The sequence below is a fragment of the Dipodomys merriami genome, unplaced genomic scaffold, assembly GCF_024711535.1.
Source record: "Dipodomys merriami isolate MVZ:Mamm:240054 unplaced genomic scaffold, mDipMer1.0.p SCAF_14, whole genome shotgun sequence".
NCBI lineage: Eukaryota > Metazoa > Chordata > Mammalia > Rodentia > Heteromyidae > Dipodomys > Dipodomys merriami.
Window position 1 is genome coordinate 18,908,951 of NW_027202715.1, and position 25,452 is coordinate 18,934,402.

At 42.3% G+C, this 25,452-nt stretch overlaps 1 protein-coding gene across 1 annotated transcript; it reads right to left on the reverse strand.

Moving 5' to 3' along the window:
- Window positions 1-1,113: 1,113 nt before the first annotated feature.
- On the reverse strand, window positions 1,114-25,452 carry Eif4ebp2 (eukaryotic translation initiation factor 4E binding protein 2). The gene is made up of 3 exons (XM_070020917.1): window positions 25,067-25,452; window positions 7,789-7,974; window positions 1,114-6,786 (listed from the first exon to the last, which is right to left on the reverse strand). The coding sequence occupies exons 1-3, from the start codon at window positions 25,209-25,211 to the stop codon at window positions 6,755-6,757; spliced, it is 363 nt and encodes a 120-aa protein (XP_069877018.1). The 5' UTR covers window positions 25,212-25,452; the 3' UTR covers window positions 1,114-6,754.

Consider the following 25,452-nt stretch of genomic DNA (forward strand, 5'->3'; position numbering starts at 1 on the left):
AGAGCCCAGGGAACAGCTTTGCCTCTCAGCAGTGGCTGCTTGTATGGAGGCTTAATCATCTTAGAGAAAGAACTGCTTGAGAATTATTCTGCCTGAACCTAGGGCTCAACATGTTATTTTAACTGCTTTCAAGGCAAACCTGCTGTTTGTGAAGCAGTGTTAAGTCAGATATGAATGGGAAAAACTGGACTCCTGACTCCTTGGTTGCCTGATAAGTGAGTAAATAAAAAGTATCAGGTACTGAGTTCAAATCCCAGTCTCTGCCAAGAATTCAAATGTGCCCCTGTTGAGGGTTATTTCCCATTTGGAGGGTGGCTGGTAGGGGAGAACAGGGTAAGCTGGCTGCTTTGTGCATTGTTCTGAACACTAATGGGACCCTTTGACATTCCTGGAAGATGAAATGGTGAACCATCCTTTTCTTGGGAGCATGACCAAGTCCTGAGCTCAGGAGCACAGATAGGCATGTATATAGTGAACTAGATGCACCCAAGGAAGCCTTTGTCTGGGTGCTGGTCTTGAGGAAGCTCAGTCCTTTCCTTCTCTGAAGATGGGCCACCCTGGCCCAGAAATCTATCTTGTCTGATGTCTTAAACCGGGCTGGATAACACTGCATATATACCACCTTGCATTAATTAACACAGCATTTAAGTCTTGTCTAGTAACTCAAGGACAGAACTCTGTCCTTTTTAGTGCTAGACACAATGAAGAGGCCCACAGGATAAGCTAGGTTTGATTGATGTCTTCCTGTCAGAGTAGAGGTTTGGAATGTCAGTCTAGGAGTGCTACCTTCAACAGGATTCTTATGGTCTCAGCCTTGGGTTTCTCTAAGACAGGGCTAAGATATAACCATGGAGCCACTTTGGTGATGGTACAGGAAGTTCAAAACCAGTTTTTGTTAAACAACTCAAACCTGATCTAGTTGCTGTGAACAACCAGGCCACTTGGCTAAGCTACACCTCTAACCCCTCATCTGAAATTAAAACAAAACAAAACAAAACAAAAAAACCACTCATCAGGGCTGGTGAGTAACTTAGTGGTAAAGTATGGTTAGTATGTGCCCTGGATTTAATCCCCAGCATCACAGATACAAACAAACAAACAAAACCCACCAAGTTGACACTCAAGGTCTTTAATTGATTTAACTGTAACAGCAACCGTTGGTGAGAATTTATTTTTTTCCCTAATTCTCAAACACCTGCTGGTTTGGAAGAACAGTTAAAACAAAAACTGGTCATGGAATCACACACCAGGACTGCCTCAAGGTGCCCTCTGCCATCATGAGTGGGAGGGAGGGCTGAGGGGACAACACATGGAGAGAAGAGTAGGACCAAAGGTGCTGGCAGTTTTGCCTTCCCATTCCGTGTGGCTGAAAAGGGAAGGGCTTCTTATACAAAACATTTATAAAGATGCTTAAAATGGGATCCTGAACCTGAGTGTCCCTGGGGTCCGGTCCTTCAGGTTTAGGGTGGGAGAGGGAGCCTTCCCAGTGGAGCTGGCTCTGCAGGTAAAGGAAAGGCACTGGCACAAGTATTCCTCCCCTGCTCTCCTGGGTTCCAGTAACAAGTCCTCTTGGCCTGAGCTTGGGTTTGGTTTGTTTGGATACACTGAGGCAAGAATAGATATTCTGTGCTGGATTCATGGAATTCTCTAAGTTTGAAGTGTCCAGGAATTTTGGCTTTGAGCACCAGGCAAGAGCTCCTTTTGGAAATTTCAACATGGCCAAGTGATTATCAAGCTATCAAGTATCACAGCATTTCTCTGCCAGCTTCCCAGCTTAGAAAGGTGGCAGAATAACAGAGTAAAAGTTTAAATACCCTGGGAAATGTGTTTCAGTTTGGTAATGTTTTCTACTGGGCACTCATGACATATAGTATGTTCTACCAGGTCTGCAGGCAGAAGTTAGCAAGCAAAGAGAAACCACAGGCCATCTGAACAGAAATCCAAAAGGCTTCTAATTATAAGCTTTGCTTCCAGGACTAGCCTAGAGAAAACAGTTAAAATTCCAGAGGGTGAGAAAGGTGTCATGAATGGCCAATTAGACCAATGAGTATGGATCAATCATTCTTAGTTTTCAGTTAGACATTTCTATGAGCTAGCTTCAAGGAACCACCACTACTAGGATGCAGAGTCTTGGTTACAACAGGAAATGCCCCTGGAGCAGAAGCTTTCTAAGGAACACTGACCTGCCTGCATCAAGATCTGATTTCATCTTGTAAAAAGCAGTGAGGCAGCTATGCCCCTTCAAGGTTCAGACAGAAACTGCCCTCCCAGATAGTAAGGGTAGGCAAATGATTGGGTTACGCAAATTAATAAATAGCTGCCCAGACACATGCAGTTTAGAAAGCATGCAGAGAAGGGCAATGCTGGCTGGGCAGTATATCGCTTTCTTTCTAGAGGATGGTAAAAGGTAGAAGAGCTCAGCTTCAAGCAGCTGGCATCCAAGATTAGGGAAGGGAAGGAGATTCCTCCCTGGAACGTAATGGCCAATTTGTTAAGCCCTTTACTTGGTGCCTGTTGTGGATTCAGTGCCTAGACTCTAAGGAGGCACTACACACACTGGCTAAGGAATGGACTTGGGCAAATGAAACCATAGAACCATAGACCTTGCTGCATTCTGACTGAAGGATGAGACTTCAAGCTGTCTGAACTGAGAAGGTGAGGTCTGAGAGTCCCAAAGAGACAACAACCCAAGTAGCAAAACAATAAAAATGATTCCTCAAAATCAGAAGGAAAACCAAAATTCATTGGAAGGTATTTCAGTATAAACTAGAATTTGTATCTTTAAGATATCTGAATTGCTAAAGACTTGTTTGGGAATGGTGTCAGAAACAAATGGCACTCACTGAGCATATGCTGCACTGAAAAGCTGCCTTAAGTTTCTCTTGAGGATGAAAGGGGTACTATTCAATCTTCCATGAAGAAGCCTAGGACAAGACTGGCTCAGAGAGCTTCCCTGCAACACTGCAGGTACCAAAGAAATCTCCAGTGTTCCCTAATTTATACACATTGCTTCTTAGATGCTCTGACCCAAATCTGTGAACTGATAAGCTGGAGACAGCAGATAGCAGCCAGTGATTTTGGTGGAGACTTGGCTCCCAGACACCAGTTTATCTACCTGAATGGCTTTTTCCCACATAATAACCTAACATCTAATTCCTATTTGCTGGACAAGCCAGAAGGCCCCAATTCTTTCTCTTTGTCAACTACTGGATAAAAGAAAATAAAAGGGGCAAATAAGCCTCGGAGACGTGAAGTCTAAGATCTCCAGTGACCATCCTTGAGCTGCTGGCACTTCACACACTTTAGTTTTGGGAACTATCATATTTTTGCCACTTGTATAAAACAGGTAGATTTCAGGAAAGTTTGTGTTATCTCCCAGGTTGGTGATACACACGTTAAGAGAACGGTTTTTAGTAGCAAGGCATGTGTATCTTTTATATTCAACCTACCTCCCTGTTCACCTGATTACCTTTGCTGCAAGTGTGGTGGTTTAAAGGTACCATGTCACTTTCTCCCAAACTGTGTCCTTCTACAGTCACAGAGGGAATTGGAAGGGCATGCTCCAGCTGGATCCAATAGTCTTGCCTGTAGAAACTCCCACAATTAGCTGCTCTCAAATCTCTAACCTGGAGAAAGTAACAGAATATTTGCTACTTTATACCTTGCTCATGTAACTGTAACCCCTTTGTACAGTATTTTCACAATTAAAAGACTTAATTAAAATAAAAAAATTGCTACTTTGAGACAAATTTATAGGCAATTTGTTGAACAGATAATTCATACAGGTATTAGGATAAAACTTGCCTTGAGAGCCCATTATCTAGAGGTAGTATCTCTATTCCTGTGTTCTTGAGAATGCTACAACTATCTAATCAGAACATGAGCTTGAAACTCAGCAAGCCACACCAGAGAACCATGTATACGTCTTTTCCTACTATCTGGAGGGAGGCCATTTCTCCTGAAGACTGATTGTTCCCCATAAAAAGAGAAAATAAAAGCACACTAAAACTTAAAAGAACTGTCTCACTCAGATGATTATGATACTCCTTCCTCAAGGAGGGCTACATTTTTCATTTAGAGCTTCCCCTATGAGGTTCATTCTAAACATACTGAGGTAAACCACCTCTGGACAATGACCTGCTCTGAAAACAATCCTATGAGGCACTGCATAAAGATGTCATCTGCTGGAAGTTTTTTTCTTGTTGTGTGCAATCATCTTCACAACGATTATTATATTATAGAAAAAAAAGTATGTGTGGCAGAGATGGCCTCCAGAAAGAATTGCACCAAACAGTGAGGAGGTCCTGACAGAGAAAAGTAAGGATACAGAAGCTCTTGAGTTATGCAGCTGACACTTCCAAGAAATGCCAAACACATGGCCTCTCATTAGAGGAAGTACAGAGATTTCCCCAAGATAGTAAGAAAGGGAAAAATGATATGTTGGTATTACTCAAATTCTCATAAATCTACTCCCTGTTGTGGGTCAATGAGCAAGCTAAGCTGTTGTAGCTGGCAATTTGATCAAGAAGTGTATCCTTCTCTGCTCACTGAGGTCCTGGCTCTTAGCTGGAGGAAGATTCCTCAGGATGACACTGCCAGGTTATGAAGAATGTAAAGCTTCATCCCTAAGGAACCAGGCTCCTGGGTAAAATGAGGTTGTGGGCAAGCTCCTACATCAATGATAGCACAGCTTAAGCTCTTCCAGGACCATGTAAAGCAAAATTTGGAGTTTTAACTAAAATCAAAACAGGAATACACTAAGCAAACAAACAAACAAAAAAAACTTTTCTGATGATCAACTTTGAGACTCAAAGCATCCCCAAATACTGAGGACCCAGCTTTTTCCTGAGAGATATCAACCATCACAAAAGGATTTTCACACTATTCACATTTTGTAGCAAAAAACAGAACAACGTTCTATAAATGTCTTCTAAAATGTCTTCACAATAAGGTCTTTCCATAGTCAAAAGAAAAACAGCTTTATTTTCCTAGCCAGTAGGTCTGTTTCTCTCACCTTGGGATCTGATCTCTTACTACAAGATTTAGGGCTTCCAGTCCAGCCAGAAATTGCCAGGACACCAGTGGCTACTTTGCTTTTCTTCCTTTGAAGGGACAATCCATTAGTCTTTTTTTCCAAGGAGTCACTCTCCTGGGATTATTAAACCAGACTACAGTACCAGGAGAGTAGACTAGTGAAGAAGCATAACAAAAATGCCTAGGCCAAGAATGAGGCTTTCCTGAACAATCCACAGCAAGGCAGAACAGTTCAGTTTTACAAACTCCATACATGCACACCCAAAATTCAAGCAAGAAAGAGCTCAGAAAGGCTAGGGGGAGACAAAGGACAGTGAGTGACATAAGAACGGCAGATTTGCCTATGGACATTTTTACTTTCCTTACACTGCAAGATGTTTAGTTTAAAAGTTGCTGCCCAAAATTGTACTGAAACGTATCTAAAAATAAGTTTGTCTGTAATCATCTTAAAAATAAAAGGTACTTCCTCAGATAAGAGGAATGACAGATATTATCAGATACCAACACTTGAGGTATCTTTGATCTAGATTTGAAAAATGGCCTGGCAGAAGAGGAGAGGGAGAGAAAGAGGGAAAAAAGGAAAGGGAAGTCAGAGTACAATAGGAATGGCAAGAAAATTGGGAGGAACACGTTTTTAAGTCCATCCAGGTCTGTCCCAACAGCCCAAGTAGAACCATATTGGAAAAGAAATGTAGTTCTTTCCTAAGAATATTCTGAAAGTCGAATTTAAACTTAAATATAAGAAACTACAGTCCAAGACAAAAATATCAATGTTCATTGGATTTTAACATGGCTACTACTGAAACAAGGTACTCAAATGGTTCAACATTCTTCAGAGGTCATTCTCAGGTATTATCTAGCAGAATACCACAGTCAGGCCTTATGCATCAAGTGGAGGCCCAAGTCCCTCTATTATTTCATATGGACCGGTAGTGGGAGCAAACGAAATCACTGGATCACATAGTACAAGACTCTGCCAGTAACAAGCAGTTCTAAAAACAGGAGAAGAGCCAATCACCAAGGGCTTTCTTCTGTTGAAGAGTTTAAGCTTATCTGCACAAATGTAGTAAGAAAAGAAATGGGAAGATGAACTAGAATACCAAAGATATAGGACATTCCTCTCAGAATAAAGAGGGGAAGCAGACATCAAAACAGTGTCACAGGGTACTGCTACTGGAGTTGTGCAAGCTGCGCTCTATCCCTAAGGACAAACAGCAAGGCAAAAGGGAAAGCAGCTCTCTCTCTTTAAATTAAAAAGACCAAAAAAAAAAAAAAAAGTCATTTCCCCAGCACCAAATCAATCACCAATGGGCTAGTAGAGAAGAGACACACCTCTTCCCCAGACATCCTAGTCAGGACGCGGTTGATAGATTGATATTACATTTGGGATAAATCTGAGAATGAAAAGGGAGTTCTCAATAGAAAATGACCAGGAAGCCACAGTTTAACTGTTTTCCTCTAAGGAATGCTTAGTTCTATAGAAATAACAAAGGGCCTTCAAACTAATCTGTCTAATTGGGCAAAGGGCAACAAACAGGGAGAAGAAATGGTCAGATGAAGCTTATCCTCTATCATTTGGCACCCGAAGGGAGAGGGGGAGGTGAGGCTGCACTGGGGATTGCTGGTACTGCATCTTCTGTCTTTCAAATGTTGCAATTCGCCAAATCAGGTACACACAGGCATCCATGTTGCCGCTTCTCTTCTATACCTTGCAGAAGAGTCAGATGTCCATTTCAAACTGAGCATCATCTCCTGAGTAGGACAAAGACAATGAAAAATTAAGCAGGAAAAGGAAAAGCAACCTGTGTTAAACAACATTACCTATATAAAAGCGTCAAAAATAATTCAAACTGTCTCATCTTCTGTTGCCTCAACACCTGAAACAAATGGAAAAAAACAAAACAAAAACCTCACCATTTATTCAACTTTGCTTTGGCTAATTTTTTAATCCAGGAAAAATTAAGTCAGTCACAGACCAAGGGGAAAGGACACAGTGAACTTTTCCAGTACTTTACACAAAGACTGACCACACAACTGTCCTGGTCATGTGTCAGATATTCTTCTAAAGCTTTGAACTTGGGCCCTGCTCTGTCCAATACTTGGTCCATTAAAAACTCAACTGGAACTGGAAATAGCACAATGCTGGCTTAGGCCCAGGTGTCATTAAGTACAAGTGCAACAGTGTTCAAGTGCGCGCGCCCAGACCCCTCCCCAACCGTGTCTATATGGGGTTGGGGGCAGAGATCAAGACCCCTAGCCCAGTGAAGTCTGTCAGGCAGTCCTTCAAGAGTCACCTTTGGGACTCATCATCTTTTCATTTTGGATAATTCTCCCCTAGCCAACTAGAGTTGATTATAATTTGGAACCCCTAGTATTTTCATGAACCATGTAGGAGACAGGGAACCTTATGAGATACATATTAGTTTCTGATGAATTAACATCTTTCAACTTATAGACAGTGGCTCACGCCTGTAATCCTAGCTACTCAGGAGCTGAGATCTAAGGATCATGGTTCAAAGCCAGCCCCGGGAAGGAAGGGCCATGAGACTCTTATCTCCAATTAACCACCAGAAAACCAGAAGTGGTGCTGTAGCTCAAATGGTAGAGCACTAGCCTTGAGATGAAGAGTGCAGGGACAGTGCCCAGGCCCAGAGTTCAAGCCCCACGACCAACAACAACAAAAACAAACAAACAAAAACTGGCATTCAATTTCCCCGAGCCACCCTCTTGGTGCCCAGCACAACATTCCCTTACCAACTGTATGTTTCCTGTCATGATTGTTCAAGTTGTTCAAGTTGTTTACTTCTACTTTGGAGTCTTCGATTAAGGTGCCAGGGCTGGTGACTCCAGGAATTTTGGGCAAATGGCAGGGTGGGGTCTGAGCCATGGGAGAATTGCGACGATCCAACAGGAACTTTCGATCATAAATGATTCGAGTTCCTGGAAAATAGGGTTGAAGAGTTTGAGCCACCAACACATAATATTTATTACCTACAAGTTCAGCTTAAAGTCTGTTGGAAAATTTTAAGGGTTTTCCAATTCATGCCAAAAGGATAAATTCTAACATCCCATGTGTCAACAGGTTCTTCTACCATTTGCCCTTCCTTCCTCTTCCTCAGCAAACTCCTACTCCTCCTTCAACATCCAGCTTCAACATTTCTTCCTCCATGAAGCCATCCTTTCTTCCCCTTCTTTAACCATTCTTTCCCATCTCATATATCACTTATCATGGGACTCTTGTTTATTAGATTCTCTCCAGTCTTTCAGTTTCTTATGCCAGGGCTATGTCTTATTGAAACTATCTGACATATATCCTAACAAAACAATCTTCAGAAAAAAATTTAAAGAATAAACAATTATGTGGAAAAATAGTCACCAAAGATTTCTAAACAAGCATTAACATCCTCCCCAGGGTTTCTGCAATATCTTACAAACAGTAGTTCAGAGTATATCTTCCCTGATAGTTATGCTTCAAGTAATCAACAGGTACACTAAAAAGTGTGCAACAAAACCAATCACCAGGAAAATGCAAATCAAAATCACAGAGACATCACTTTATATCTGATAGGGTAACTACTATCAAAACCACAAGAGATTTAGTATAGCCATTATACAAAACAATAGAGGGTTTTCTAAAAATTAAAAACAACTTCCATATAATCTACCAATCCTACTTTTGGAGATATATATTATATCTAAATGAAACTGAATCTCAAAGAGATAGTAAACTTCCATGCTCACTGCAGCATTATTCCTAACAGGTAAAATAAGAAAATAATAAAGAAAATATGGTATAGCTGAGGGTGCTTGCTTGTCTAGCATGTTCAAGAACCTAGTTTTGCTGGGCACTAGTGACCACACCTGTAACCCTGGCTAATTGGGAGGGTGAGATTTGAGGATCCAGGTTCAAAGCCAGCCAGGACAGGAAAGTCCAAGAAACACTGATCTCCAAAGAAGTAGATGTGTGGCTTAAGTAATATAGAAACAGCCTTGAGCATAAAGCAGCTAAGGGACTAATGGACAACAACCAGGCCCTGATTTAAACATTCATGGATAGCCATTTTTGCATGGACATCCATTTACTGGGCACATACTCGAGTGAAATTGCTGATCAGTTGTTAACTTTTTGTGGAACTGATTGTTTTCCAAAGTGATTGTATAATTTACATTCCGATCAGCAGGGGTGTGTCTTCTGATTTCCTTACACTGAGCTCACATTTATTTTTCTTGATTACAATTATCTTAGTGGATGTGAAGTGTTTTCAGTTTGTAGTTTGATTTTAATTTGCATTTCCCTGATGGCTAATTAAGTTGAGCATGCTCTTTTCATATGCTTACTGGCCATTCCCATATATATCTTTTTGGAGAAATGTCTTTCAGATCCTTGGCCCATTCTTAATCAGCTGTCCTTTTCTTGAGTTGCAATGATCCCTTAAATATTCTGGATACCAAGCTGGGTGCTGGTGGCTCATGCCTGTAATCTTTTTTTTTTTTGGGTCCGGTCGTGGGGTCTGAACTCTGGGCCTGGGTGCTGTCCTTCAGCTCTTCAACTCAGGGCTAGCGTGCTACCACGTGAGCCATAGCACCACTTCCGGGTTTTTTTTTTCTGCTTATGTGGTGCTGAGGAATCAAACCTAGGGCCTCATGCATGCAAGGCAAGCGCTCTACCACTGAGCCACCTTCTCAGCCCCTCATGCCTGTAATCTTAGCTACTCAGGAGGCTGAGATCTGAGGATCCCGGTTCAAAGCCAGCCCAGGCAGGAAAGTCCATGAGATTCTTATCTCCAATTAACCACCAGAAAACCGGAAGTGGAGCTATGGCTCAAGTGCCAGAGCACTCCCCTTGAACTGAAGAGCTCAGGGACAGTGTCCAGGCCCAGAGTTTACGATCCATGACCACCACCACCAACAAACTTTCTGGATACAAATTTTTTTTTATCATGTATGAATATTTTCTCCTGCCCTGTGGGTGGCTTCCCCTCTCCCCCTTGATGGTGTTCTTTGACACATTGAAATTTTTAATTTTGATAAAGTACAATTTATTTGTTGCTGTTATGGCTAGTGACTTTGAAACTAATGTTTAGTTCAAGGTCATAAAAGATTTGTGGCTGCTGGGCCCTGGTGGCTCAAGCCTGTAATCTTAGCAACTCAGGAGGCTGAGATGAGGATCATGGTTCAAAGCCAGCCTGGGCAGGAAAAGTTTGTGAGACTCTTATCTCCAATAAACCACCAGAAAACCGGAAGTGGTAGAGTGCTCGCCTTGACTTGAGAAGCTGAGGGACAGTGTTCAGGCCCAGAGTTCAAGCCCCACAACTTACAAAAAAAACCCAACCAAACAAAAACAAACAACAAAAAAAAGAATTATGCCTGTTTACTTCTAAGAATTTTTTAGTTTTAGCCCTTATATTGTTTTTGAACTATGGGGTCCAACTTTGGGTGTTTTGATGCCGGTCTTGAGGCATGAACTCAAGGCCTGAACACTCAAGGCCAGTGTTCTACATCTTGAGCAATAGCTCCACTTCTGGCTTTTTGCCGGTTGATTGGAAGAGTCTCATGGACTTACCTGCTGAAGCTGGCTTCAAACTGTAATCTTCATATCTCAGCCTTCCAAGAAGCTAGGATTATAGGAGTGAGCCACTGGCCCATCCCAACTTCATCCAAATGTGGGTTTCCGGTTGTATCGACACTATTTATTTTAAAACACTGCTTAAATAACTTAATTGCTTTGAACTGTTGGAAGATTAATGTGCCATAATAGTGAGGGCTTATTTCTAGACTGATTTTATGCTATTGGTCTATATGCTTATTCATATGCTAGTACCACACTGTCATAACTTGCAACACATTTTTAAATCACAAGTGTTGAGTCCTCCAAGTTTGTGTTTCTTTCCTAAGACTGTTTTGGCTACTGGTCCTTTAAAGTTCCATGAGTTTTGAAGTCATCTCCTCAAAGACATCAGCTGTGATTCTAAAGGGGATTGCCCTGAATGTGTCACTTTGAAGAGTATAGCCAACAATATAAGATCTTCCAATTATATAATACTTCCATTTGTTCAGGTCTTCTTTAACGGTTTTTAGGGTTTGCTTGTTTGTTTGTTTTAACATTTTGTGGTTGTCAGGTAACTTGGTTTACGCTTTTTTGGTTAATTTGTTAGTATGTGTTTTATTTTAAACTAATATAAGCATAATTATTTTCTTAATTTCATTTTTGGGTGGTTCAATGCTAGTTAGTACAAGATGCAATTCACTTTTCTGTTTCTGTTCTAGTCTTTTTTCTTTGGGGCTTGAACTCAGGACCCTGAAATTTTTTGCTCAAGGCTAAAGCTCTATCACTGAGTTTACAGCTCAACTTCTGGCTCTTTGAAGATAAGAGTCTCGCAGATTTTCCTTACTGGGCTGGCTTCAAACGGTAGTTCTCAGATCACAGCCTCCTATAGTTTCCTACAGGCGTGAGCTACCAGCACTAATATTCTGATAGTTGTTAAAGTATGTTTTAAAGATAGATTTCGTTTTGAATATAAACACAGTAAGTAATTCAGAAGACAAGACACAAGAGACAATTAAATGCTGTTAACTGTCTCAAACATGGTTCTGGGCTAGGTACTGATGGCTTACATCTGTAATCCTAGCTACTTGAGAGGCTCATAATTCAAGATCAGTAAAGCAGAAATGTTCCTGAGACTCCTTCTCAACAGAGAACTGGATGCAGGGTGTGTGGCTATTATCCTACCTCAGGAAGCCTAACATAGGTGAGGCATGCCCAGGTCTCGCCCGGGCAGAATCCGAGGGTCTATCTCAAAAATAACACTCCCACCCTTCAAATTAAACTCCTTACTGACAAAAACTAAGACCCTGGGAAATATAACTACCAAAGTATGTATTTTAAGTCTTAGCAAAAAAGAAAGAAAGAAAGAAAGAAAGAAAGAAAGAAAGAAAGAAAGAAAGAAAGAAAGAAAGAAAGAAATTAGCCTTAGCACTGGATTAAGGTAATCTAAGTTATAAGTCAAAAGTACTTGACCAAAAAAAAAAAAATACTGACCAAAAATTCAAAATACTGAAACTATACAACAAAAAATATTAAGATTTTACTATGAGCAAAATGCCACAAAATGCTTCAGTTTCTTTTATAAAGACATTTGGTATACTATAAAAATATAAGAAAAAAACCCTCTAAGACAGAAACTTAAAATATTCAAGATCTCTTATAATCATGCATCAGTAAAAAGGTTTTGAAGAACTTCCTTGTAATACACATTTCATCCAATCTGTGTGCTACATCAATAACCAACAGCACAAATTAACTAGAGACAAGTTAGCCTTAAATTCCTGGAGGAAAGTGAAGGACCAGCTAAGAAATCCATGGCTTGGGCTGGGAAGGTGGCTTAGTGGTAGAGTGCTTGCCTTGCATGCATGAGGCCCTGGGTTCGATTCCTCAGCACTACATAAGCAGAAAAAGCTAGAAGCAACAGTGTGGCTCAAGCACTAGAGCACTAGCCTTGAACTCAAGAGCTGAGGGACAGCACCCAGGCCTAAAGTTCAGGCCCACGACCGACCCCCCCCCCCCAAAAAAAGAAGTCCATGGCTTGCGTATGACACAATAGTAAAATGTGTATGACACAATAGTAAAATGGAGCATTTTCCTTCTAGTTAGTTTTCCATTTCTTTTTCAAAGTCTTCTATAAAAATAATCATATTCGTTGTTTTTAACTTGCAAAAATTACATATATATATATATAGCTACACAGTATTGTATTTTTGTTGTTGTTAGTCATGGGGCTTGAACTCTGGGCCTGGGCACTGTCCCTCAGCTCTTCAGCTCAAGGGAAGCACTCTACCACTTGAGCCACAGCACCACTTCCCGATTTCTGGTGGTTTATTGGAGGTGAGTCTCAGGGACTTTACTGTATGGGCTGGCTTTGAACCGTGATCCTCAGATCTCAGCCTCCTGAGTAGCCAGGATTACAGGTGTGAGCCATTGGCGCCCAGCTAATATTGTATTTTTTTAAAACTGATTTTCAATGTTTAAATCAAGCTGAAGTAAAAAGTGAAAAGAATCAGTTTGTTTTTTTGGTGGGTTGTGTGGGGCTTGAACTCTAGGCCTAGGTGCTGTCCCCGAGCTCTTCAGCTCAAGGCGAGCATTCTACCACTTGAGCCACAGTGCCACTTCCAATTTTCTGGTGATTAATTGGAGATATAAGTCTCACAGACTTTTCCTGCGCAGGTTGGCTTTGAACCACGATCCTCAGATCCCAGCCTCCTGAGTAGCCACTACAGGTGTGAGGCACCGGTGCCCTGCAATAATTATAATTTGATGTACTTCCTAGGGAAGTAGGAGGACAGGTGAATAGTGTCTTATATAATGGAGAGCTAAAGTTGACAGACTGAGACAGAGATTTACTATTATTTAGAGGTGTGTGTGTGTGTGTGTGTGTGTGTGTGTGTGTGTGTGTGTGTGTGTGTGTGTGTGTGTGTGTGTGTGTGTGTGTGTGTGTGTGTGTGTGTGTCTGTCTGTCTGTCTGTCTGTCTGTCTGTCTGTCTCCGTCCTGGGATGAACTCAGGGCCAGAACACTATCCCTAAGTTTTGTGTTCAAGGCTAGCACACTGCCAGTTGAGCCACAGTTCTATGTCCAGCTTTTTAGTGGTTAATTGGACAAAAGAATCTCATAGACTTTCCTTCCAAGGCAGACTTCAAACTACAATCTTCAGATTTCAGCCTACTGAGTAGCTAGGATTACAGGCATGAGCCATTGATGCCTGGCTCTTAAGTTTTAAAGGTAGCTACCAGAGAAACCAAAAATAATAATAAACTTACTGCCAACTGGGGACTGGAGATATAGTTCAGTAGGAGAGTGCTATATAGTATGTACAAAGGAAAGAGGACTGAAGGACAGGAAGAGAGGGGGGAAAAAAAAAAAGGAAAGAGGTAAAAAGATATAGGTAGCTGGGTGCCAGTAATCCTAGCTAGTTAGGATCTGAGGATCTTAGATCTGAGGATCATTCAAAGCCAGCCTGGGTAGGAGACTCTGTGAGACTTTTATCTCTAATTAACTACCAGAAAACCAGAAGTGGCGCTGTGACTCAAGTGGCAGAATGTTCATCTAGAGCTGAAGAGCTGAGGGACAGCACCTAGGCCCAGAGTTCAAGCCCCATGACCAAAAAAAAAAAAAAAAAAACAACCACTAGAAACAAGAGATGGAAAGGAATTAAAAAACTGCCTGACCTAATCTTCATGTATGGACTTCATAATTAACAGGAACCGTTAGATCTATGTTATTTATCATTTTTTCAACCTCCAGTGACCATATTATTAGGATAAGCCTAATACTTTGATTCTACATGCTGTAGAAACTAACATTACGAGGAAAATATTGGAGTAAAAAAGGGACCCTTATGCCGGTGGCTCATGCCATAATCCTAGCTACTCAGGAGGCTAAGATCTGAGGATCACGGTTCAAAGTCAGCCTGGGCAGAAAAGTCCGTGAGACTCTCCAATTAACCACCAGAAAATGGGAAGTGGTGCTGTGGCTCAAGTGGTAGAGAGCTTGCCTTGAGCTGAAGAGCTCAGGTACAGCACCCTAGGCCCAGAGTTTAAGCCCCGTGACTGACAAAAAAAAAAAAGGGGGGGGGCTGGGAAGGTGGCTCAGTGGTAGAGCGCTTGCCTTACAATGCATGAGGCCCTGGGTTCGATTCCCCAGCACCACATAAGCAAAAAGGAAAAAGCCGGGAGTGGCGCTGTGGCTTAAATGGTAGAGCGCTAGCCTTGAGCTGAAGAGCTGAGAGACAGCACCCAGGCCCAGAGTTCAGGCCCCACAACCGGACCCCCCCCCAAAAAAAATAACAGAATAACAGAAGATGGAGAATAACAGAAAGATGAATGTTCTCCCTTTTGATCTACAACTTAGTGATTCTCAAATAGTAGAAAAGAACAAAGCCAGGCTGGGAATGTAGCTCAGTGCTAAAGTGCTTGCCTTGAATGCATGATTTCTCAGCACCAAATACACAGAAAAAGCCAGAAGTGGCACTATGGCTCAAGTGGTAGAGGCTCAGGGACAGTGCCCAGGCCCAAAGAAAGAAAGAGAGGGACAAAGAGAGACAGAGACAGAGAGAGACAGAGACAGAGACAAACAGAGAGAGAGAGAAAGAGAAACACAGAAGAGAAAGAAAAGAACAAAGCCAATGAGTAAAGCCCAAATGATGCTGGCCAAGATCACTGGGAAAGAGACAATGTCATTCAAGCTTAGGGGACTCTTGCAAGACCAAGTAGCTTAATTTAAATGGTGATTAATCTGTGTATTAGGCTATATATACACTTGAGAATATTATTAATTGGGAAAAAACACATACAATGAAGTCAGCTGTAACATGGTTAACTTATACTATACTTTCACAGGATACTTCATCAATAGAACTATCTACTCAAGGAATTGGACAGTCGCCCTGTGAAGCCACGACTGTATCAGACAAAGTAGCCATTGTGTACATCCTGGCCTTGACCACTAAGAATGAGGAAATCTGTGGCAGCATGGAAGAGAGAATGGTAGGGAACCGAGTATGAGCCTCATCTGTGTTTTAGATTTACCTCAATTTACTAAATATTATGTAAGTATTAACTAAACTAGGTTAAAAATCAAACTGAGAATAGGATACAGAAGTATGTATGCACACATGTGCATGTGTGTGTGCACATTGTCCACATATGGATATGCCAATAAAGAGAGAAAGAAGAGTAGGGAGAGGAAGAGAGAGAAGTCGGCATAAAGGAACTAAATCCTTATCTTCCAAAGCAAGAAACTAATTGTTAATGTATAAGATTGATAGTTTTTCTGCAGAGTAGGAATGACAATAAAGGATGGATCATGAATGAGAATGTTGATTTTTGTAATTAGCCTAAATGGCATAAAGCTGTTATTTTCACAAGTTTAAAAAAACAAAAATAGCCAGATGTAGTGGTGAACATCTGTCATTTCTGCTACTCAGGAAACAGAAATCAGGACTAAAGTCCAGGCTTATTCCAGACAAAAAAAGCAAGACCCTTCCTGAAAACTAAAGCAAAAGGGACTGGAAATGGAAGTGGTAAAGCACCTGCTTAGCAAGAGTAAGTCTTTGAGACCCCAGTACTGCATTAAAAAAAAAAAAAAAAAAAAAAGCTAAGCTAAATAAATGGTGATTTCATAATTTCATGTTACCAAACAATTCTGTTGCAAGCACTAAGGACAATTAATACATGATGATTCCACTTACATTCGATCCCTAGAGTAGAGAGGTTCATGAAGACTGAAAGCAGGAAAATGGTGAGTTATTGTTTATAGATATATTTCAGCTGGGGAAGGTAACTGCCATTGAACTGCATATTTAAAAATGGTTAAAATGATAAATTTTATGGTGTATATATATTTTACCAGGAAAAGCCAGGTATGGTGTCACATGCCTATAATCCCAGAGTCTGGGAGGCTGAGATAAGAATGTCTTAAATTCTAGGATAGCCTGAGTTATAAAACAGCAAAACCAAATCTCAAAAACAAAATGAAAAAATAAACATAAAAAAGGCATTTCTAGGGCAGGGAAGGTGGCTCAGTGGTAGAGTGCTTGCCTTGCATGCCTGAGGCCCTGGGTTCGATTCCTCAGCACCACATAAGCAAAAAGAAAAAAGCTGCAAGTGGTGCTGTGGCTCAAATGGTCGAGCGCTAGCCTTGAGCTGAAGAGCTGAGGGACAGCGCCCAGGCCCAGAGTTCAGGCCCCACGACTGGATCACCCAAAAAAAAGTAATAAAAAAATATATAAAGGCATTTCTAAAGTATTTTATAGGTCTACATATAATAGGACAATATTGTCAGGGCAGCAAAGATCATGAAAGATATCTTTCAAACCTAGATATTGAATGTAAAAAGAAACAAGGCACTAGGCAAATAATCTAAGTATTCTATTGGGAGTTCTTGACTATTCATTCTCCAGCTATATCTCTCACAAGGGCCTGGATCTACTGCCTGTCTAGGGTTGAAGGTATGGCTCAGCTGGTAGAGCGACAGCCAATGAGTGACAGTGTCAGGTACTGAGTTTGAGTCCTAGTCTCAGACCAAAAAAAAAAAAAAAAGGTAAGTAATGAGTAATTTAAATATACTCAGAAAAGAAGACTGTACCTGCTTACCCTCTCCCTCCCCGTAGAGGTAGCACAAAGGGTGCTTTACTCTTGGTCTTTTTTACTCATGAGAACACCCACACACAAACTTCAGTTTAAATGTCTGTTCTTCTCCAAGGATCTGGATAAATAGAAGAGCTCTAGGGTAGGTGATCCAAAGGAAACTAAAAGCTGCCTAAGTCAGTATTCTCTGGGGAGATTGGTGATAGCCGTCCACATTCAGTTCCACATTCAGGATGTACAACCGTTAAGTTCTTGAAGTGCTAATAAAACCAACAGACTATTTTTATTGTCAACGAAAGGTATTAGTGGAACTTCATGGACTGTTAATAAATATGACCAAATAGAAGATATCCAAGGTTCGTGAAAGGTCTATCAAATAGTTCTCTAAGACTCAAAACTAGGATCAAGTATTTCTAAGATGTTAATGTCTAAGGATGGATGGTCCCTGCCCAGTCACTTAGAATGTTTCCACAACAGATTACACACCTAAGCTAAAAAGGAAGATGACAATGACTATACCCTTGTTCAAAAGATCCAGTGTCAGAAAAGGCCTTAGAAAACATCTAGCAGAAGCCTATCATTTTACAGATGGACACACTAAAGTCCAGAGAAGCTTAAAGTATTTCCAAAAAGTAACAGTACCCCAGGCGATAGGAGGCAGAACAAATAATACAAGTACTTTAGGAAAATCTGTTGTATGAGTCTGGGTTGCAAAGTAGCTTAAACAAGATGTTATTTAAAGCTACTAAAGGTACAAAATTACATAAGACTCACAAACCAACCTTAAAAAATGTCTACTGACTTTAAGTCTATCTAACCTCAACTATCAGGAAGTTTAAATGAAGCATTCAAACATTCCCACTGCTATCTGGGCTTGAACATACACCTGCAAATATTCTTCAGTGCAATGCCTGGCTCTGATTCCAAGTTGGATCTGCCAGATTACTAGCTGCATTTTTTGTTTTGTTTTGTTTTTTGTTTTTTGGGTCCGGTCGTGGGGCCTGAACTCTGAGCCTGGGCACTGTCCCTCAGCTCTTCAGCTCAAGGCTAGCGCTCTACCACTTGAGCCACAGCGCCACTTCCGGCTTTTTTCTTTTTGCTTATGTGGTGCTGAGGAATCAAACCCAGGGCCTCAGGCATGCAAGGCAAGCGCTCTACCACTGAGCCATCTTCCCAGCCCACTAGCTGCATTTTGAGTCAATTATTTGCATTAGATTTCACAGATGTTGTTATGTCATCATTTGTAATGCTAAAATTAAAGATCAACTACTTAATGGCATGGAGAAAACACTCAGATTCAAACCTGGCTTTCAACCCAACTACTTGCTTCTTTCCAATGTTTATTTCTGCCTGGTCTTCTATGATATTGTGCCTGCCCTCAAGCCCAAAGCAATGGATCTCGTCAGTAACCTTGGACTAAAACTTCTGAAATTACAAGCCAAAATAAATCTTTCTTCCTTTAAACTGTTTCTCTCAGGTAGTTGTCACAATGATAAAAAGTCTAACACACACACACACACCATTTGCCCTGGAAACCTAAACCATGATTATACACACACACACACATTTGCCCTTGAAACCTAAACCATAATCACACACACACACACACACACACACACACACACACACACACACACACACACACACACACACACACACACACACACACACACACACACACATTTGCCCTGGAAACCTAAACCATGATCACACACACACACACACACCCATTTGCCCTGGAAACCTAAACCATAATCACACACACACACACACACCCATTTGCCCTGGAAACCTAAACCATGAACACACACACACACACACACACACACACACACACACACACACACACACACACACACACACACACACACACACACACACACACACACACACACACACACACACACACACACACACACACACACACACACACACACACACACACACACCCATTTGCCCTGGAAACCTAAACCATGATTTTTTTTTTAGAGGTAAACACTTAGTTTTGGGTTCAAGCTGTGTGGGCTGAGAACCTTTAATACCAGGTCAACTCAGATGGAGAGCTGACATGTATAAGGAAAACAGGCTAAACAAATTTGAGAAAGACAGCCTTATTGACTCAACAGAACTTTTGTTCTATCAGACAACCAAAAATCTAAATATTAAGTTGCTTATTATAAGTCTTGGGAGTTAAGAAAAAGTTCTGCTATTCACCAACAAAGTGTCCTATTGACCACCAGGTTAATTAAAGTAGCTTTCTCCAAATTAATTTTTCTCTGTCTGATTTGCAAATCTTTAAAATTTTTTTCTTTGGGGGATAGGGGTATTGGGGTTTAAACCCAGAGCCTTATACTTGCTAAGCTGGTTATTTCTAGGATAGGGTCTCTATTTCTGCCTTGGCAGGGGCCTGGCCTACAATTCACCTATCTGTAGATTTCTAGCAACTCTAGGATCAGATGTAGGCCATGGCCTCCAAATACCTTAAGTGGAAACAAAATATCACACTTTTGTGCCCAAGTTGCCTGGCACCACCATCCTTTCAATCTCAGACTCCCATGTAGCTTGGGATGAAAGGCATGTGCCATTTTGCCCAGCTATGTATGAGTTGTGAAGTTGATATCCTGAAGTGTTCTGCCTGTACTGTGATTCTCCCAATCTTAGTCCCCAAGTAGAATGACAAGTGTGAGACACTGGTGCCTATGTTGAGCTGCAGATTTTCACAGACACCATCAAGTCTACAGTGTGTCCAAACCACACAAACCGCCCCCTTACCTCGAAAACTGAATCTTTAAGACTCTAGTCCTTACTGGGCACCAATGTCTCATGCTTATAATCCTAGATACTCAGGAGGCTGAGGTCTGAGAACTGAGGTACATTACCAGCCCAGGTGGATAAGTCCATGAGACTTTGATCTACCAAAAACCTAGGAAAGGAGCTATAGGTCATGTGGGAGACTGCTATCCTTGAACACAAAAGCTCAGGGGCAGTGCCCAAGCTCTGAGTTCAAGCCCCAAAACCAACCTAAATAAATAAATAACTCTAGTTCTCAAAAGGCCAAATGACTTTTTGACTCTGATGCCAGTACACAGATCTGTCAGTTCTCCATTGCTATCTCATATAGCAGGTTTGGGGGAGAAGGCACAATGCACAGGTCTGTCATTATGCTGCACTAAAAATCTATAGGAGTGCACCCCATCACCCTGCATCTGTCTTGGGTCAGGCAGAGGCACTCACTTCCATATACTACACTGCCTTATAGATGAGAAAGGCTGCCTCCTCCAAGCTCAGAATTCAGTACCTCCCCAGCAAAAGCTGAAGGACCACCTCTATTATATATGCTCTAGCAACTATCTACACATCTATCCTATCTACACATAGGACTATAGCTGAGTCTCCTATAGAATCATAACACTAGTTAATCTGTGTTACTATGAGATAAGTAAATGTCACCCTTTTCAACTGTAAACAAACTAATTGAACTCCCTTCATTTAATGTAGAAGCACTTCTCACATCTAATTATGAAACCTTGTGCTAAGAACTTAAATTACAGGGCTAAATGAGTACATTTGTGGGTTCAACAGTTAGTGGCCTAGAATAAATTCAGCTCAAAGTTAACAATGAAATTTATGACAGGGTCAGAAATCTGGCCCTTCTTTTCTAAGTGTGATTCATCCTTACAAGAAAGGAACCTGACTGAAAACTTTGTTTCCCCAAATTCTCTTATTTTGATATAATTGTGGACCAGTTCTCCCTTCTTTTACCTTCTCTTCAATTTCCAGGCCTTCCAATGGCCTTCAGCAAAGAGGAACTCGCTAGCAGAGAGGAAGAGGTAGGACAAAAATCAGATTTCAGACCATTATAATGTGACCCTATATCCCTCTTGCTGTGGGAAGAGCACACTTTTCCACAGCTGATGAGATTGTTATTAAGAACAGTCATAAAGAGATGGCAAAACGCTGGTAAGAATGTTATTAAGACAGGCAAAAAGAGGTCTCTTGTTTCTGTTCTTTCCCCAGAGTACAACTCTCCCAGAAGGAGATGGATTCATACCTAGAATCTAAACAAGGTAGCAAAGAGAATCCCATCAGCTAGTTTTCCAGGCTCTTTAAATGTTCTTTCTTTCCTAATAATATAACCAGCCTGAGACAGTTGGGGTGGGGTAGGGATATGGAACAATGATCAGGATACAAATCTTCAGACATTAAATGGCTATATGATTCTAAAAAGTTAATTTGGGGAGGGAGAGACTGAACTTCTTTCAATTTACCAAAGTCATTAGGTTTCTCTAGCTAACCAATGATATAAAATTTAAACCATACTAATCTTAACTTGCACTGAGGCTAGAAGCTTTTCAATGATAGAACCAATTAACATTCCCATTTCTCTAAAGTTTCCTCTCCCTCAATAATGAAAAAAAAAAAAATACTATTCTACCAATGTAAGAAATTCACAATTTCCCAAACCACAACAAGGCCATTCTGAGAAACTTCTAGGATAGGCTCTATCATGTGATGTTCAATAAAGAAAGGATTCTCAAGGGGGAGAAATCCTAAATTAGCTATGGGATTAATGTCCCTGCCCTGTCTGATCATTTAGGGCATTTAGCACATCAACTGTTACACTGGAAAGTTCTGACCAGTGTGACACTCTCAAGTTTCCAGAAGTCTGAGCAGGAGATGCACTCCTCTCCCTTCTCACTCAATTGAGTTATCTAACAGAAGCCTACTGATTCATTTTTCTAAATGTTTTTCTAAAATAATGTAACTCAACATATATAGTTTCAGAAATAAAAATCTTATCTATAGCCTCCATGCCTTCCAAATCAAGATTTTAAAAGCATCCAGAGCAAGGATTGCATTTCTACTTTTGTTTATTGTTCTGTTTTGTGCAAAGCACAGCACAGGCCTCACTAAAAATTCATAATCACATTAATCAGCTTTCTAGAAGTGATCAAATAACAAATGACTTCACCCTGGTCCAAGAACATAAATTCCATGGTAAGGAGTAGAAATGCAGCAACAGAAATGGAACAAAGCATCACAGGGCAGAAAATTTCCAAAGGGGGAAATTTCAATGAGTACTGTGCATCTAAACAGCACTGAGCTAACTGCTATAAAATACTGATGAAATCCAATTGTAAGGATGTTGAACTACTCTAAATAGTAAGCCCTTGTGTGTAAAATAACCAAAGATCACTACCATGGGCTCTAACAATAAAGACAGGCTCAATGATCTAGATGAGCCAATATCAAGTACTTAAATCTAAAACAAAAATCTGTGGGCCAGGAATGTGGCTTAGTGGTAGAGTGCTTGACTAGCATGCGTGAAGCCCTGGATCCAATTCCTCAGTACCACATAAACAGAAAAGCAGTGGCTCAAGTGGTAGAGTGCTAGCCTTGAGTAAAAGAAGCTCAGGGACAGTGCCCAAGCTGTGAGTTCAAGCCCCAGGACGGGGAAAAACAACAATAAAACAAAACCAAATCAAGCCCCATGACTGACAAAACCAAAAAAACTAAACAAACAAAACAAAACAAAAAACCAAAAACAGAAACCTGTGTCTGCAGAAGCTATCTGGAGGTAGGGTAGGGGATATTTGATCAAGCAGTGGTGATAATGTGTGTTGAGAGGGTAAATGGATTAGTATTTCTGGAAGAATCTCCCTAAGTATTTTAAGAATTAATTCAGATTATGAGACAGGCTTCTATCTTTAAAACAATGCTAAAAACTATGCACTTATTTGAAAAGCCCAACAGCATAGTGCTTGAAATATGCTAAAAGAGAATACTTCCCCTTATGGCTCTTTCCTTTGAAGAATAAGATTAATATATAGCTAAAGGTTTAGTTCCTTCCCCAAATAAATTAAAGCTGAGTACCAGTATTATTGTAATATGTATTCTCAAGGAGCACAGGCATTTGAATAAGTTATAATCCCTCACCTTGGAAAAGAATCTCCATTTCTTAAAAGCTAACAGTTTAAGTTCAAAGCAACTTATCTGAAACAGATTTTCACCTTTAGAAATCTTTCATGATTGCCTGGCACCTGTGGCTCCCGCCTGTAACTGTAGCTACTCAGGAGGCTGAGATCTGAGGATCTGGTGAGAAGCCATCCCAGACAGGGAAGTCCAAGAGACTCTTATCTCCAATTAATCAGCAAAAAAAGAGCTTACACTAGAGCTGTAGCTCAAGTGGTAGAGCGCTAGTCTTTTAAGTTCAGAGACAGCTCCTAGGCCCTGAGTCTAAGCCCCACACTGACCCTCCTCCCCACAAAACAAAACAAAACAAAACAAAAAAACCCTCATGATAATGGTCATGTTAGGTATGCCTGTAGTAAGATCACCTCAAAAGCTGAGATGACAGGATCACAGAGTTCCAGGCCAGCATGGGCTACTTAGAAACTTTCTTAAAAAAATAAAAATAAAAGAACCACCACCACCAACAACCTCTTCATAGGAGCTGGAGCTGGCCTTAGGCAAATTTAAGAAATCAGGAAGGAGCACTCTTGAGTGCGGCAAACCAACTCAGTGCAACTCCACTGCTGTGCAGTAAGTAGTGCAAGGGTTTCTATACTTTCCTATACCTGACTCTGTATACATATTGATGAATTCAGGGGCATGAGTAATACTTAGCTTTTCAAGGTAGTCATACTACCCCTAGTGGCCTTGTTAGATTGTCTCAAAAGTTTTCTTCTACATTTTTCTTCCTTGGAATTGGCAAGGAGATCCCTCTTCACTCCATGCCTATTATTGTGCAACAGCTTCGAAGACTACACAGGCCCAACTGCATAGGATTGGTTGCTGAACACTCAGGGGTCCTGCCCACAGGAAGGCTAGCTTTCACATAGGCTGCTGGGGCTGCATGCCAAGTCTCCACCCTTTAGCCGGAGGCCAGCCAACAGACCACCAAAAGAAGGCAAAGTTCTGAGGTTAAAAAGGAAGCCCCTTTCCCTTCAGTAAGTTCCTCCTCCGCTTCCCTCTCCTTCCCCCCTCCCCCGCCCGGCCCGCTCCCCAACGCTTTGCAGTCTCCACCCTCTGGCTAACTGCCCAAGCTGGGCACAGACAACCTTTGAGCTCCTTTTCTCCTGTGACCAACTCTTATCTACATGCTTCACCTCTACCCAGTGTTGCTTGTCAACAGTCCCTGGCTGTTCCCTGTCCGTCTCCCTCGGCACCAGCTCGCTCTACAAGCACTCCCCTTCCCCCCAAATCAGGCAAACGCAGCCGAGTAACATGTCCTGCTAGATAAAGCCCCCTCCAACTTCCACCAACCAACCGCTGCTGGTGCTGTCACTCCAACCTCCTATCCCTTGAGTATTGCAAGAGTGTTAGTTTATCACTTTTTCTTTCCAGCCTGGAGACATCCCCCTCCCCATCACCCCCTTTTGAAAGGCCTCCGTCTAGCCCGGTAAACAATTAACTGTCAAAGCAGGATCACGCGGGGCAAGGCTTCTAGATTGCATTCCAGCCTTGTCCAGGGCGTTCGACACGAGGCAAAACAAATCCTGGCAGGGTCCTACCCCAAACTCCTCGGCCCAACTTTCTGCCTACAGAGGCCTGTGGGGCAGCGCCGACGTGACCAAAGGCACAACAAAGCTGCAAGAAAGAGGGAGGGGAGGCAACGCAGGGTGTCACGCAAGGCCCAGTGCGGCCGAGGGGCGGGGAGGGGAGAAAACTGGGTCAAGCGCGGAAAACTGCCACGGAGCGGGAACAAGCGCTTTCTCCGCGTTCTCGAGTGGACGCACGCACGCACGCGCGCGCGCGCTCCCGTCCCGGGACGGAAAGAATGCAACGCGAAGGGGTTCCGAAAGACCACGCAGGGTGCCCGGGGGCTCAGCGGACCCGCCCCCCACGGAGTCCCGGAGACCCGGCGGGAAGCCGGGACGCGCGGGCGCTCACCTCCCGGCGTGGTGGAGAACAGCGTCCCCCCGGGCGTGGTGCAATAGTCATGAGGTAGCTGCGCGGCGTCGCTGATGGACACAGTGCGCGTGGGGATGGCGCGGCTCTGGCTGGGCTGGTGGCCGCTGCCGGCGGACGAGGACATGGCTCTGGCACGGGCTCTCGGCTTTGTCCCGCGGGCGAGCAGGCGGGCGGGCGGGCGGCGGCGGCGTGCGTAGGGCCCGGGCGGCTCCGGCTCCTCAGGCGGGCGGCAGGGGGTGCTCTGCTCGCTCCTCGCTCGCCTCCTCTCGCTTCCGCGTCCCGCTCCGCTCCCGCCGCCGCCCTTTCAGCCGCCGCCGCCGCCGCCGCCCGATCCTCCGGCCTCCGCCAGCAGCTTCAGCAGCAGG